General features: G+C 34.8%; 2 protein-coding genes across 4 annotated transcripts in view; both read right to left on the minus strand.

Annotated features, from left to right (window-relative positions):
• Nucleotides 876-6,448, minus strand: LOC109723952. 3 transcript variants are annotated; one of them, XM_020252494.1, is made up of 6 exons: nt 6,266-6,448; nt 6,110-6,161; nt 5,414-5,520; nt 4,774-5,285; nt 2,378-2,418; nt 876-2,281 (listed from the first exon to the last, which is right to left on the minus strand). In XM_020252494.1, the coding sequence occupies exons 4-6, from the start codon at nt 5,087-5,089 to the stop codon at nt 1,259-1,261; spliced, it is 1,380 nt and encodes a 459-aa protein (XP_020108083.1). In that variant the 5' UTR covers nt 5,090-5,285; nt 5,414-5,520; nt 6,110-6,161; nt 6,266-6,448; the 3' UTR covers nt 876-1,258. The 3 variants fall into 3 exon arrangements, with proteins under 3 accessions (XP_020108083.1, XP_020108082.1, XP_020108084.1); XM_020252493.1 differs by lacking the exon at nt 6,110-6,161; XM_020252495.1 differs by lacking the exon at nt 6,110-6,161 and having other exon boundaries at nt 876-2,278; nt 6,266-6,447.
• The window catches only part of LOC109723719 (thioredoxin-like 1-1, chloroplastic), a 2,524-nt gene continuing 578 nt past the window's right edge, over nt 12,318-14,263 (minus strand). The window contains exons 2-4 of the mRNA XM_020252183.1: nt 13,931-14,107; nt 13,392-13,556; nt 12,318-12,851 (exon numbers count right to left, since the gene is read on the minus strand). Of these exons, the coding sequence (XP_020107772.1) occupies nt 12,645-12,851; nt 13,392-13,556; nt 13,931-14,107 (549 nt within the window). The 3' untranslated portion in view covers nt 12,318-12,644. The remainder of the gene's footprint in view (nt 12,852-13,391; nt 13,557-13,930; nt 14,108-14,263) is intronic.

The raw sequence follows: 14,263 nt of genomic DNA on the forward strand, positions 1-14,263 counted from the left end.
AAATATAATATTATTAATATAATAATATATTTTTATATATAAAAGTATTAATTTTAGTAAAATATTATTATATTTCTCAGACGATAGTTTACATGTTCCAAGAAATTTTTTTACCATACATAATTTATATATATTGTCAAAAAAATTATATGCATTTATCAAAAAATTAAAATATTTATCATCTTAAATTATATATATATATAGAAAAAGTAAAACAAAAATAGCTATATATTTTTTTAGTTATGAATTTTTAAAATCCGACGGTTTCGGGTTCTAGTTTCAGTTTCACTAGTCAGGCTGTGTTCAAACTTTTGAAAACCTCATCCGGAGGCCACAAACTTTTTACTATTCTTATTAACTTCTTTGTTTTAGTGTTAAAAATTTTTAAAAAAATTGCTGAACTTTAAGATAGAAGAGATATCAAATTTACACATATACAGATATGTAAGTAGCATATATCCCTTAAAATAATGGTAGGGCAAGCTAGGTCTATCACGTTATTCACACCCACTAACATCAGTATTAAGATTAGGGCCGTATGATTACATTATGATTACAAATAAAAACTATTCCATAATCCAAAAACAAACTAGCACTTAAAAAGTGAACTTAGTAAACATTGAGGTTATCGGCTAAGCATTAGTAACGGTTTCAATAATAATTACACAACAAAGGACAATAGAGAAACAATATTACTACTACAGGATACAGGTATCCCTATAATAATATTTTTATGTTATTAATATGTTGACAAATTTATACAACATATTAAAATGTGTGCATAAATTAATCACAAGCCTTTGCATCGTAAAGTGTCAACGTATTAACAACATGATGAAGAACACACAATATGGTACCCAAAGTATACTTTAAAAAAAAAAAAACTTAGTCTAACTTCCGCATTGCGAAATTCATACATGATTTGTTCAAAGCACATAATAAATATACGTACCCACTTGTAGAGCACAACTATAAATGAAGAAAAATGCAATGTTACGAGAGCAACAATACATTACCAGATACCGTGCCTATGGTGGAAGCCACTTCCCCAAAAGAGAAAAAAAGAAAAAAGAAAAAAAGGAATCTGTAGCTACTCAGTAATACGTAGAAAATAAACAGTCCAAAATAAGCAAGTTTTTTTAGTGTCTAAAATTGCAGCTTCTATAGTAAGCTATACATGGACTTTCAACTAGTGGACTCTCCCAAAATACAAAGACCACAACCCAATTAGATGCTTTCTCCATGTCATCATCCGTGACTAGCGCGAGCTCGACGGCCCAGATTGATCGCACTCTTGAACAAACGAAGACGACGATGATGAAGATGCTCCGGACTTCTTGAAAACTTTCACGCCGAAGAGATCCTTCCCCATCTTCCCTTTGAACGAGAACTGCTTCCTGAAATGGCTTCTCAGCAGCGAAACTCTGCGCCGTGGCGGCAACTGGAGAGAGTGGTTCCTCTTGCACTCGTCTTCGTTCTGAGTAGAGTCCATATTGCTGCTAACGCCGCCGCCGCTGCTCGTGGAGGTGATATTGATACCTTGGCTCTTCCGAACAGCTCTTAAAGCCACCTGAAGCGGCTCTGAGAACGATCCCGACCCATCCTCCTTAGCTTCTCTCAAACATAAAGGGCAAGGAGGGTCCTGAATCTGACTTTTTGGAGTAGTTTCTTCCAAGCAATCTGCATGGAAAACATGTTTGCAAGAAAGGACCCCAGCTATCGGCATATCGCTGTTTCTAATTATCCTGTTCGAGCTCCAAGGGGACTTTTGCCATAGTAGTCTCTCGCACAATCCACATTTCTGAAATCTAATCGGATTATTAGGCCATCTTTGAGATTCTACACTGATATGATCAGTAATCTCGATGGCATCTCCTTCGTACCCAAAATCGTAACTGCTTGCGTTGCTCCACCGAAATCCTTCGCGACTCGAACCAGGATTCGGTTCGGGAGAAGCCTCCATCTTTTGAAGTTCGGTCAGGGCTTTGTGGAATTTGAGCTCCGGGCTCATCATGTGATCGAGCCAGGCGGGCGAGGCCCGGCTATCATCTCCAGGTGTTCCCCTGCCACCGTTACTAGTTTCCGGTAGACCAGAGGCTTCGGGTTCAGAAACAGGGTTGCGGAAAACGAGTGGGTAAACGGGTTTGGACATGAATGAGCGCCTGCCTGAGTAATTGCGAGGGGGGAATAAGATCGGGTGCTTGCCACTGGAGGGCCATCGGCCAGATTCCGAGAACGGGGATGCGGAACCAAAACTGTTTACAGAGGTGTAACGCCTCTGCTAGAAAGAAGAAAATGAGGAGTTTATAATCAGCAATTTTTTATTTTAAAAAAAGGAAAATAGTCATTCATACATGAATGACAGAAGATAATTTACCTCGCTAGTCCGAGGATAGACATTGGCCTCGGGCCTTGCTCCTGATCAAATAGAAGAATTTGAAGATTAGATCAACAAAGAATTGATAGAATTGCACTATATATTGAAGCTTTTGTCCTGTGATGCTAAAAGTAATATTCATGGAGTCCTCTGTAATAAGTTCCAATTAATGTTCTGCCTCCAATGTCATTTTTCCTCAAAGTTTAAAAGGAAAAGATGAAAAAGATAAAGATAAGGCTATGTCCTCCACTATCCCAGAGAGCCATGTCATATCAAGACACCTTTGGCAAGTTCACTTTCAGTATATTAAACTGTATCTTTGACTATCCCTCAACCACTGCTACTCCCAGTTTCGTTCTCTCACCAGTATATTGGCCATGAAACATAGCAAATGTCAAAACATCCATTCATCATTCACCATGTAAATGGGGTAACTCCTATTCTTTCAAGAATCTACCACACAGATTTTCTCAAGGAAACAAGCAAAATGAATTAGAATTTTGAAATTATTTCAAATCTATTCCCAGAAGACACTTGCTGGTATCATGGACAATGCACCCAAATTAGTTTTAAGGAGTGGTATTAATCATGGGACATCACGAACAAATTACATTAGACATCTAAGAAGTTCATCTGTTTTAGTTGCCCCTTTGCAGATGAAACCCACTAGAAGCAATTATGTTTCTTCTTTGTCTAGATCCTTCCCATTTTTGGGGTGGCTTACATGATCCTAAGGCATAACAGGTATCGTCTAGACAAAGAAGAAACATAATTGCTTCTAGTGGGTTTCATCTGCAAAGGGGCAACTAAGACAGATGAACTTCTTAGATGTCTAATGTAATTTATTCGTGATGTCCCATGCTTAATGTCACTCCTTAAAACTAATTTGGGTACATTTTTTATGATATCAGCAATTTTTTCTAGGACGGTAGGATGGAACACGAATTCTAGATGAATGTTAGTATGTTAATATTCAGCTAAACAAATGAACTCCTACGAGGACTTAGACACCACCTAATAGCAACTGTGTACAATTCCACTGAAAAGAAACCAAGTATCTACAATGTATAAATCTAATTTCAACCATCATAATATTTTGAACTTGTTTATAATTTCTCAATACTTTAATCAATATAAGGAGACCGATTCCACTAGCATGGGATAGAGGATGAATTCAGTTGAGGCTTTTAATACAAGGCCATAAATTGTTGACCTAACTCCTTGACCTCCAAAATAGTTTTAAATTCTCAGGTTTTCTCCAAATGCTTCATAGTCCTACATGTCTGGTGTCTTGTCTCCAAAACACAATCAGCACGGAGAGGGAATACAACAAAAACACAGTTCCTCTGGAAAAATGAAAAAAGAACAAAAAAAAAGAAAAACAAAGTCGCTCAGAATCAGTTAAACCTGGAAAGCTTCAATATAAGGCATCCAATGAAGAATCAGGAATTTTAGTCACGCAAGTGCACCCCTTCTATTATCTTTCTTATACTTATAGCCCACTGTCCGAATTATCAGTCAAAATATTTTTCACCCCTTTATCAACATCATAACTTTCTCTTGCAAAGTGAATTCCAAGAACATCCATAATCTCTCTTCTTAACATTCAGGACATGAGTTGTTCGAGTTTCTACCTTTTCTTGATGTACTACAGCTGATGGATATAACAGATAAAAAAAAAAAAAAAAAAAACCTCAGCATCAAAATGGTAGCAAAATGATGCAATCATGAAGTAGAAATTTAACAGAATGGTAGTAACTTCTAACCAAACTCAGGAGTCAATCCAACGAGCAATGTTTACATGATAGGTACATAGATAATCTTATTACTATTTATTTGCAAGTACAGGCCTGGAAATTATGTTGCCTTAATAAAAGATTTTCAAACGTGACCTTACCATTTTGATGTTATAACTACTAAGAAGCTAAAGCAAATTGCAGGAATAAAATTAGACAAAGTATCCCCACATAACAAAAGATCATCAATCTTAATGTAGGAACAGCTTATACTAGCCGTAATACATCCTAAAACAGAACAGTTACACTGAAGTAGCAATAATAGTATACTATAAGAACTGGTAATAAGCAAGATCAGTCTCTGACCTCAAATAAAGGGAGAGGAGAACATGGTTGATGCGAAAAAACAATTGTTAAGAAGGAAGTTTTGTTCAGCTCCAAAAATTAGGCCGCCAACTTTCTAGCTGGAACTAATATGAACAAAATCAACCTTAAAGTCGCTAAATGCGTAAGGACGTTTTAGGCACGAAGCCATTGCTCATGTTGTTTGGGATTCATGGGGGAACTAAAGTGAAATATAAAAATAACATCAGACAAAATCACAAAAGCATACATTATCTGAAGTATTTCCAGCATATTGCTAAAATATTAACAAATTACCTCCTGCTGGAGTAGAAAACTCTCCAAGATCGAATCTTCGAACAGATGGAGTCCACCGAGTGCCCTGAAGATTGTCAGATGGGCTTCCTAAATAAGAGAGTGCCCCGTCAGAAGCTGAATGATGATGATTCTGGTACTGATCGCTGCCGAACCCACTTCTGCTTCCTTTGCTATGTGATGATATAGATGATCCATATAACGGAGCATCATGGATTCTATTAGGTAATCCATCCGACTGGTACCTGCAGTCCCATCTCCTCGAAAGAGGAGGGGAAAAGCTCGAATTCATTCTCCAATGAGGTTCACTAGGATCCATAGAATAGTCTCTACTGGCTTGATTGGATTTTGCTCCATGTGGCCCAGCGGCCACACAACATAGAGCACCCGTCTTAGCTATTTTTGTATTATTACAGGAAATTTCAACAAAGTTAGCAATTGTAATCAGCACTAGTAAATTTCTCCCAATCGCCGATCTAACAAAGGAAGGTAATGCATCTAGATAATGGTGTCACCTGCAAATTGAAGAGAGATTAGAAGTTATAATGAAATCAGTTTTCAACATAAAGATATGGAAGGAGAGAGAAAAAAAGAAAAAAAAAAAAAAGAAGAAAAAAGTAGAGCTTCGGTTTGTCTTTATTACCTGCTTATTTCAGTAAGATTCATTCACCAATCTTTAACTCTCTACATAGGTATGTATTTCCACCAAACAAGCTAGCTTGAATATCCTATCAATCAGCAAGACGTCATCTGCAGGACAAAATACTCTGATTACTTCTATGATTTTAGATACAATCAAGCAAATATAGATAAAATGTGTAGCTATAACAATAAACCATTGGCATGTCCCTCTAAGTTACTCAAGGAACAGCATTCGACCCTGATGACGAATAAATGAACAACTAAGAAATTACTACTATATATCTGATTCTGATAAAGCTAGTGTAATTCAGGTCATGAGTTATTTAAACCAGTTTGGCATAAATGTAAACTATAACAAGCAATAAAATGGCTACTCTCATAAACATTTAAGTCGATTATATTATATAGAACACTCATCTATTCTACATGAAACAAATAGGCAAGTTTCTATTTGTAGGATCTCAATATATATGATTTTATTACACCTTTCATGCACTAAACCCAGGTTATATATTGAACCAAGTTATCTAATATATTATGGAAGCTTAGCATGTCAATACACCATAAATCATAAGAGAACAACTGAGATATAACAATAATCCGCAGGAAAAAAGAAACGAATTGAATCCCCAGGCAACATAAACCAAAAAGAACAACATGTGGAAACCACAAAGCTGCAATTTTTAAGGAGATCAACCAGGAAAAATGGCATTTTCATAGGAGAAAAAGGGGGAAATTGGATGATCAAGCTACAAAACAAAAGAAATCAAATCAATACCCACGAGATAGCATAAAATTCCCAACCAAATTCGAAAAGTATGAAGCTTTCAGGAGGAAACGGGGAGGGGAGTACCTGGTCGAGATCTAGGGCGCCGAGGAGCGAAAATTAGGGCAAAAACGGGTGGAAAAGAGGGCTAAAAGTGCCGAGCTTTCGCGATAAGAGCCCTAGGAAAAGGGCGAAGGGAAACAAATGGCTCTCTCTCTCTCTCTCTCTCTTTCTCTCTCCCAATCCCTTTCTCTCTCTACGGAAATAGCCAAAAGAAACAAATTGCACCACTCACCCCCACTATAGATTCTTCTCCCCGTACAGTTTATACGCATATACTTATTAGAAGAGTAAAATTATATTATGGCCCCCTCAACTATAGCAACATTTGAAATGGGACCCTCAATTATTCTTTTCTTTTTCTTTTTCTTTTTCTTTTTGAGAGAAACAACCATTCTTTTGTCAAGACCTCTTAATTTCTAATTTTTAAAAATTAACTAATCTTAGTCAAAAAAAAATATTACAAATTTTATCAAATTTATTGATAATTTAACGGAATTTAATGACTTGATTATTTTTTTTTTACCAAATAAAACTTAAAACTTGGTCTAATAATAATTAAAAACTAATATAGTTATTAAGTTTTATAAACTTTTTATCTTTTTAAGTATAAAAAATAAAAAATTTAAATAAAAAGTCTCAATCAAAAAAAAAAAAAGAAAATTGGGTCTATTCCAGTATTGTCCATAGTTGAGGCAGTTTCTATACATTTTTACCCACTTGGAGGTGGGGATGGACACGTGTTTTCCACGTGACGTATAGACCGCAATTTCCCCAACTCGATCTCACGGTCCAGGTTAAAACTTAAATGAGAGAAAGTATTGCGTGCACCGTAGAGCGTACACCGGGTTCTCCAGCATTTACTTGCCAATAAAAAGATCATAAAAAATCAAAATTTAAATATTAGATATGATTTATGATGACACTCAAAATGGTATCAAAGTTTTAAGATATAACTTTTTGCTTTTTTTTTTTTAGGTAATAAATAATAAAGTTTTCAGGAAAATTAAAAATAGGATATTGGGCTTTGGAATGAGTCTACGACCCCTGGGCAATTGAAAAGGCAAATTAAAGACCCGGTGTATACACAAGGTTCATGCATAAATTGTCCGTTGGGAGGTGGCCCAAACGTGGGGCCCACCGAAAGTACTTTGAAAACGAACAGTTGGAGCACGCAGAGCGAAATCATCGGTGTAACGGTTACACACCGTGGCCGTGATTTAATGCGGATGAGTGATGGGTCCCACGTGTCAGGTACAGGACCGCTGTATATAACCGCTACACCGAAAAGGCCACCCCGTGATCGGATCATGTGCTTTAAGATTCGGGCTCCTGATTAAATGATGAGCAACGGTGCGAGAGGGTTTGGTACTTGCGTCCGCAACAAGCCCAAAATGATGAGCGCATTGGTAGGAGTATTCTAAAACGTACCCCAATGCCCCCCATACTTATTTATTAAATCTTTAATATTGTGCTTCAATATATAAAAAAGTGGGATTATATTAGAAAAGGAGTTTAATTCGTGAGACGGTAACGAGAACATAAACAAGAGTAGTTGTATTAATAACAGGTGATATAAATTTAATTAAATTTACTGAATTTATTTGTCAATATAAAAATAAACATCTGACAACAATCTCACGCATTTATTATATTTTATATTTCTTTATGTAAAGTGAACTTGGGCGTATATAATAAACTATTTGCCAAATTAATAGTAATAAATAATAAATATGCTTAGCCCTTTTTTTATTGTCAAATTGATTGATTGATTAATTTCATGTACAAAAAGAAAGCTCCTTGATTGTAGATATGTTTTGTATTTAAATTAGATATGTTTTGTATTTAAATTATGTCCTCTCACGAATAGTTAGGATATTATTGTTGTTGTTGATGACCACATTGATTATTACTATTATTATTATTATTATTATTATTATTGGGGGATTCGTGAATAAAGGGTGGTTAGGAATGGTGAGCATGTTTGGCATCATATCCCCTTGATTGGTGATTATTATATTTGTCATAATTTTGTGATGGTGAGGCATTATCTAAAGCAAGAGTAAAAAATAAAAGAGGCTTTTATTTTTATAACTCATGAAGTTTTTTTTTTTTTTTTTTTTTTTTTTTTTTTTTTTTTTTTTTTTTNTTTTTTTTTTTTTTTTTTCTATAGGACTGTAGGTCAAGTATTTGATGGGTACCTTTTTTAGGGGAAAAAGAAGGAAATTTAAAATGGCTTGATGGGCCAGTATGAGTTCATTATCTCGATAATGTCAATATGATTCCAACAACTTTTTTTTTTAAAGAAAAATATATATGCCAAATTATTCATTTCTTATTTTTTTTAAAAAATAAATTTAGTTAGAAATATAAAATAATTACACTTGAAATTTGGAATCTCAAGTTACAAGCAATTAAATTCTTAGCCAAATATTGAAAAAGTAATTACTCTGAAAACTCAAGTTTTAATATGCCACAACACACGATAGGTCTGAGACGATCTAGACGGGGAAGGAGCCGAGGCAGGCGAATGGATCGTGAGAAATAGAATATGCGACACGTAACCTCTCTGAAAACTGAAATTTTAATATATTATTATTATTATTATTATCATTCACGTAACTTGGTTATTTGGACTACCAATATCTAGCCCTGTTAATGCAATTGCACTTCATCAAAGAAAAATGCTTGTAAAATAGTGGTTTCGTTTAAAAGATAAGAGTTTTTTCATAATTTTGATGTATTCATTAAGATATGGACCTATAAAGTAAGTGATTGGGCGAGCACAAGGCCCAATTGAGCTTGAATTTTATCCCCAAAATTTTTAAAATTAAAAGGAAAAGGAAATTGCTAAAGCAAGAGACATGGGCGCCTCCCTCTCTACGCTTTTTCTTTTCTCTCNCTTGATGGGCCAGTATGAGTTTATTATCTCGATAATGTCAATATGATTCCAACAACTTTTTTTTTTTAAGAAAAATATATATACCAAATTATTCATTTCTTATTTTTTTAAAAAAAATAAATTTAGTTAGAAATATAAAATAATTACACTTGGAATTTGGAATCTCAAGTTACAAGTAATTAAATTCTTAGCCAAATATTGAAAAAGTAATTACTCTGAAAACTCAAGTTTTAATATGCCACAACACACGGTAGGTCTGAGACGATCTAGAGAGGGAAGGAGGCAAGGCGGGTGAACGGATCGTGAGAAATAGAATATGCAGGTAACTTCTCTGAGAACTGAAATTTTAATATATCTATTGATTATTATTATTATTATTATCATTTACGTAACTTGGTTATTTGGGCTACCAATATCTAGCCCTGTTAATGCAATTAATTGCACTTCATCGAAGAAAAATGCTTGTAAAATAGTGGTTTCGTTTAAAAGATAAGAGTTTTTTCATAATTTTGATGTACTCATTAAGATATGGACCTATAAAGTAAGTGATTGGGCGAACACAAGGCCCAATTGAGCTTGGATTTTATCCCCAAATTCTTAAAATTAAAAGGAAAAGGAAATTGCTAAAGCAAGAGACATGGGCGCCTCCCTCTCTATGCTTTTTCTTTTCTCTCCATTTCATTTTTGAGAGAACTTTTCTCCACTTTTTTTTTCTCCTTTTTGCTTTTTTGATGATTCCATAAGAATTAAAGACTCATTATCTTATAGCACTTCTAGGCAAGTATCTATATAAACTCGATGTCGAGAGCACTAAGTCTTAAATTTAAACTTATATAGAAACTCAATTCTTTTAAGCTTAACTCGTGGACTATCATAGTTGATTCACATTTTCAACTAAGCTTATTTCTAAATAAAATAAATGAAGCGAATAGTATACTATCTATCTCTCAAAAAAACCTCGTGGGCTACTATAGCTTTGATAGCTCCTCTTCACTTATCAAATGAATAAAGGATTAAATTTGGGCTCGGTGGGTATATATCAAAGCACGTGCCAACACACAGAAAAAAAAAAAACAAAAAACAAAAAACAAAAAAAAAAGCCTTGGATTCTTGAGCTTCTCTCTTCCCTAGATTGAAACATGTTATAGCACACCTGTATATTATTTAAGTTGATAAAGTTTTAGGGTTTGGTAGCAAAGGGCTTGGTGGTTGATATCCGAGCTTCCAAATTCAAATCCTAATTGATTCATATTTCTAGCTAAGTTTATTTCTAAATGAAATAAACGAAGCGGGTAACGTGCTACCTATCTCTCAAAAAAAAAAAATTGATAAAGTTTTCTCTCCTGCTCCTACCAATCACTTGCTTCCTGAAAGATAAAATGAAAGGAAAAAAATAAATAATTCAGTGGATGAGACTATTTTTCACCCTTAATTAATGAGCCTAAGACCTTTAATAAGCTGTAACATATATACCTAGCTACTATATGTTGTGCACTTCGCTTACTATTTTCTTGTTGTTTACTATACTAATTTGCAGCACAAAAAAGAAAAAGCCAACAAGTAGATTAATCCTTATAAATAAACTATACTGGTGAAAGAAAAGAAATTAACTCCCATTTTATGCACCACCTCCCCAAAGTTTAAGCACCTACTAATGCATTAGTATGAGGCTCTTCTTTTTTTTTTACTCAAAAATAAAGATTTTTTATTTTTTGGATTGAAAAGGAAGAGTACGTAATACGTTATAAGTTGAGTATTATTCTATTGGGCCGAGGCAAGATCCTTCTAGGAGCTGTCTCCTCATCATCTTGACTAGAAATAAATGCATCAAAATCCATGAATTGTACCTAGCTATTAACTTGTTTTAGTATTTTAATCCTCAGGTGCATATGCTCACACAACTCGATCTACAAAAGAAACCTAGTCCCCTTCATCTCCATCCCCTCTCTCTCTCTCTTTCACTCTCCCACTCTCTTTTCTTGTGATTCATTTCTCTGTCCTCTTCTTTTTCCCTCTTGTTCGCCATCGCCGACTGCTCGCGGCGGAGTCAGAAACTGAAGCTGCAGCAATAATAGCTAGATCCAATGCTCTTTCTCATCTTGAGCTTAACATTAGGCTCAGGAAGCTGGTGTAGCCAAGGATGACTTGCCAGCGCTGCGGATCGGAACTGCTTGCTCTAGCTTCTCTTGAAAGCAATTCTAGAGGAAGTTTGGCAAGTCGTCCTTGGCTACATTTTGCGTCTTGCTCCTCATGTTAAGCATGTGGGGATTACATACACGATGAATCAGCATTAAAAGGCTCCTTGCCTATTTGGATTTCGAAATAAGTTATCTGCAGGTGCATGAAGATATATATGTATATGTATACATTTCTAATTACAACAATGTGTTTAACTTTTAGCTATTGTGAATTCAATTTTTTTCAACATTCAAGGATAATATGTTCCATCTGCGACAAAATTATGCATCTGTAAAACGAAGATAAGCCGAACAAAATAGTCATGCATCCAACCAGTCCCTTAGAAATTTCATAGGCTTTAATCAATCCCTTTTTGCTGCATTTACTACATCCTTTGTGCTGTTTGGCACAATATAACAGTTACATATATACTTTTTTTTCCCACCAATCATTCAGGAAAATGTGCCAGTTTACTACATTGAACAAAATAGAATTTTTAATTTAATTTAGCGCTAACAATTTAATTTCATTATAACTTTAAACCTTACAATTAATAGTGTAGAAATGCAAAAATTTTTAAAATTTTTTTGCCGGATAGAGCCAAGCGTATAACAAATATAAATGTGTTCCATGCTCCCTGAAAAAATTTGACGACCACAGAAACCAATCTTAGTTTTTTTTTTTTTTATTAATCTTCTATTTCCTAATCTGGCAAAAGTATGTTTCACACACTTTTATGATCACCAACCAATAAACTTGAAGCAACAGCAACATTCAATTCATAATACAACTGACCAAGTCAGTTTTTCAACCCTCCTTTATCACACAGCAATATAGCCATCTTGTGATACATACAACAAGATAAGTTGTTTTCAAGCTGATCTACTTTTCCTCACATGCAATGTGTGAATACAACATTAGAGCCAGATAGAGTAACAATCACAACCACATGCAAAAAAAACACAAAAAAAAAAAGAGAGAGAAAAAATCAACTTCAAATGCAGATGAAAAGGAATTGCAATATTATTATGAAAGAAGTCACAAGTATAACAAAGCTAATAACTCATTAAGACTCGAACACGACATAACGAAATCCTACAGAAACCATTCAACATCTTAAGAAGCCTAATCCCAAAGCTCAATACTACCCAGCAGGCTCTGGTAAATAAAAAAGCTTAGCCTGCAACGAAGATTGCCAGACTGTAGCCGCGACAAACAACTACAAAGAGCAACAAACAAGAAAACTGTACAATTAGATGAGAGATGAGATGGAATAAAAACATCATCTCATCTTCCATCAGTAACTTCAACCTTGTTTTCGGAATACTAGTTAGCTACTAGTGGTGAAAACAAAGGAAGTTTTGGGGTTGTAGGTGCAGCTTCCGGGAGAACCACTGGGTTCATCGTGTAGTCGAAAGCGAGGTCCTTGTTTGAAGCCAAAGCCATGAGCTCTGATTCCTCGAGCCCCTTTGCCGGCCCCAAGCTACACCTCTCTGGGGTGTGCTTTGCTAATGCATCTTTAAATTTCTTTATCTGCAATTTAAGGAAGAAAAATGTGGTTCATTATTAGCAAATTAATGAGTTAAAAATATAGAATGATTTCTTCAGGAAACAAAAGTGATAGCGAAACAACGGTTTTTCTCCAAAAACTAAACTTAAGCTACCAGAAGATGGCGTTTTGATTATTTACACTGAACGCTCATCCGCACACGTGGGTAGATTTCGACACAAGCCCTAAACATGAATTTTTCTTTCCTTTTGACTGTAATAAAACAGGGAAAATTGACATAAACGGAAGGTAACTGGATGAGAATAGGATCATGAAATACCAATTGAAACAATTGTTTGTCTCTAGAAACAAATCTTAAGACACCAATGACCGTTTATTCCGATCATACATACCGACCATGATAGCCAACAATTTAACAGAAAAACCATTAACCAAAGATTTCAAAGGATTAACGAGCCACATTCATTCTCAAGATTATTGAGATTAAATGGGTAGCTTAAAGACTTATAATGAACCAAATTTAACATTAAACTAGGGACGAAATGTGAAAGATGGGATCTTACTGTTGCATTTGTGCAGCTGAAGCTGCATAGGCGGCCCTGCGCTCCCCTATAAAATCTAAAGAACGGAAGAACATGGACATTCAAGCTATAACACATGGACTTGTGAGTCTCGTAATTTACTTGCAGGAAGACGGCATCCGGGTTCATCCCCGCAAATTGGCAAATCTGTATACAATAAAGTAGATCAGAATTAAACCATACAAGTTCAGAAATAATCAATAACCAACATAAACAAGACTGTAAAAAAAGATACCAATGCATAAAGCTATTATCAATCCATTAAATTGAGGTTCTTATTAAATTTAAGTGTGATTCTATTAAACTTAAACTAATTTGAACACTTTTTCAGCTGACGAACTTCAGATTAAATTTACTATCGATGGCTAATAGCTAACAAAAATCAAAACAGCTAAAATTTTATGCAAGTATCAATCACAAATTACAAAAAAAAGAAAGAAGGAAACTGGCCCCTTTTGACAATGGTCTCGATACTTTTTAACCTAAAATATAAATGCAGCATATATTTGTAGAAATTATACCTTAGGATGAAGTGCTCTACATCCTCCACAACCAGGGGAGTAGAAATCCATTATAACGAGCTTGTCCCCGGCATTCAACAAGGTGTCGACGAGATCCTGCGTCGACTCGATCTCCTTCATGTTGGGCTGGAGTGATTTTTCCCACCATTTCATAGCATTCCCAATGCAATGACTCAACTACAATTTAAAATAAAATTCATTAATGAATATGAAACCAAAATTTCCTCAAAAAAAAATTTATTACAGTTTCCCTGTGCAAAAAAACCAATTTTAAATTAAATATATATATATATATATATATATATATATATATAAAGTTATACACACAAAAAC

The sequence above is a fragment of the Ananas comosus genome, linkage group 18 (genome assembly GCF_001540865.1).
Source record: "Ananas comosus cultivar F153 linkage group 18, ASM154086v1, whole genome shotgun sequence".
In the NCBI taxonomy this organism is placed as follows: domain Eukaryota; kingdom Viridiplantae; phylum Streptophyta; class Magnoliopsida; order Poales; family Bromeliaceae; genus Ananas; species Ananas comosus.

What these genes read in the sequence shown, in the direction of transcription:
- LOC109723952 (XM_020252493.1), bottom strand. Translation starts at nt 5,089, where the DNA reads ATGGATCCTAGTGAACCTCATTGGAGAATGAATTCGAGCTTTTCCCCT. An exon ending in GTTTTCTACTCCAGCAGGAG is followed by an intron (nt 2,419 to 4,773) that starts GTAATTTGTTAA and finishes CTATTTGATCAG; the next exon opens with GAGCAAGGCCCGAGGCCAAT. An exon ending in TCTATCCTCGGACTAGCGAG is followed by an intron (nt 2,282 to 2,377) that starts GTAAATTATCTT and finishes TCTTCTTTCTAG; the next exon opens with CAGAGGCGTTACACCTCTGT.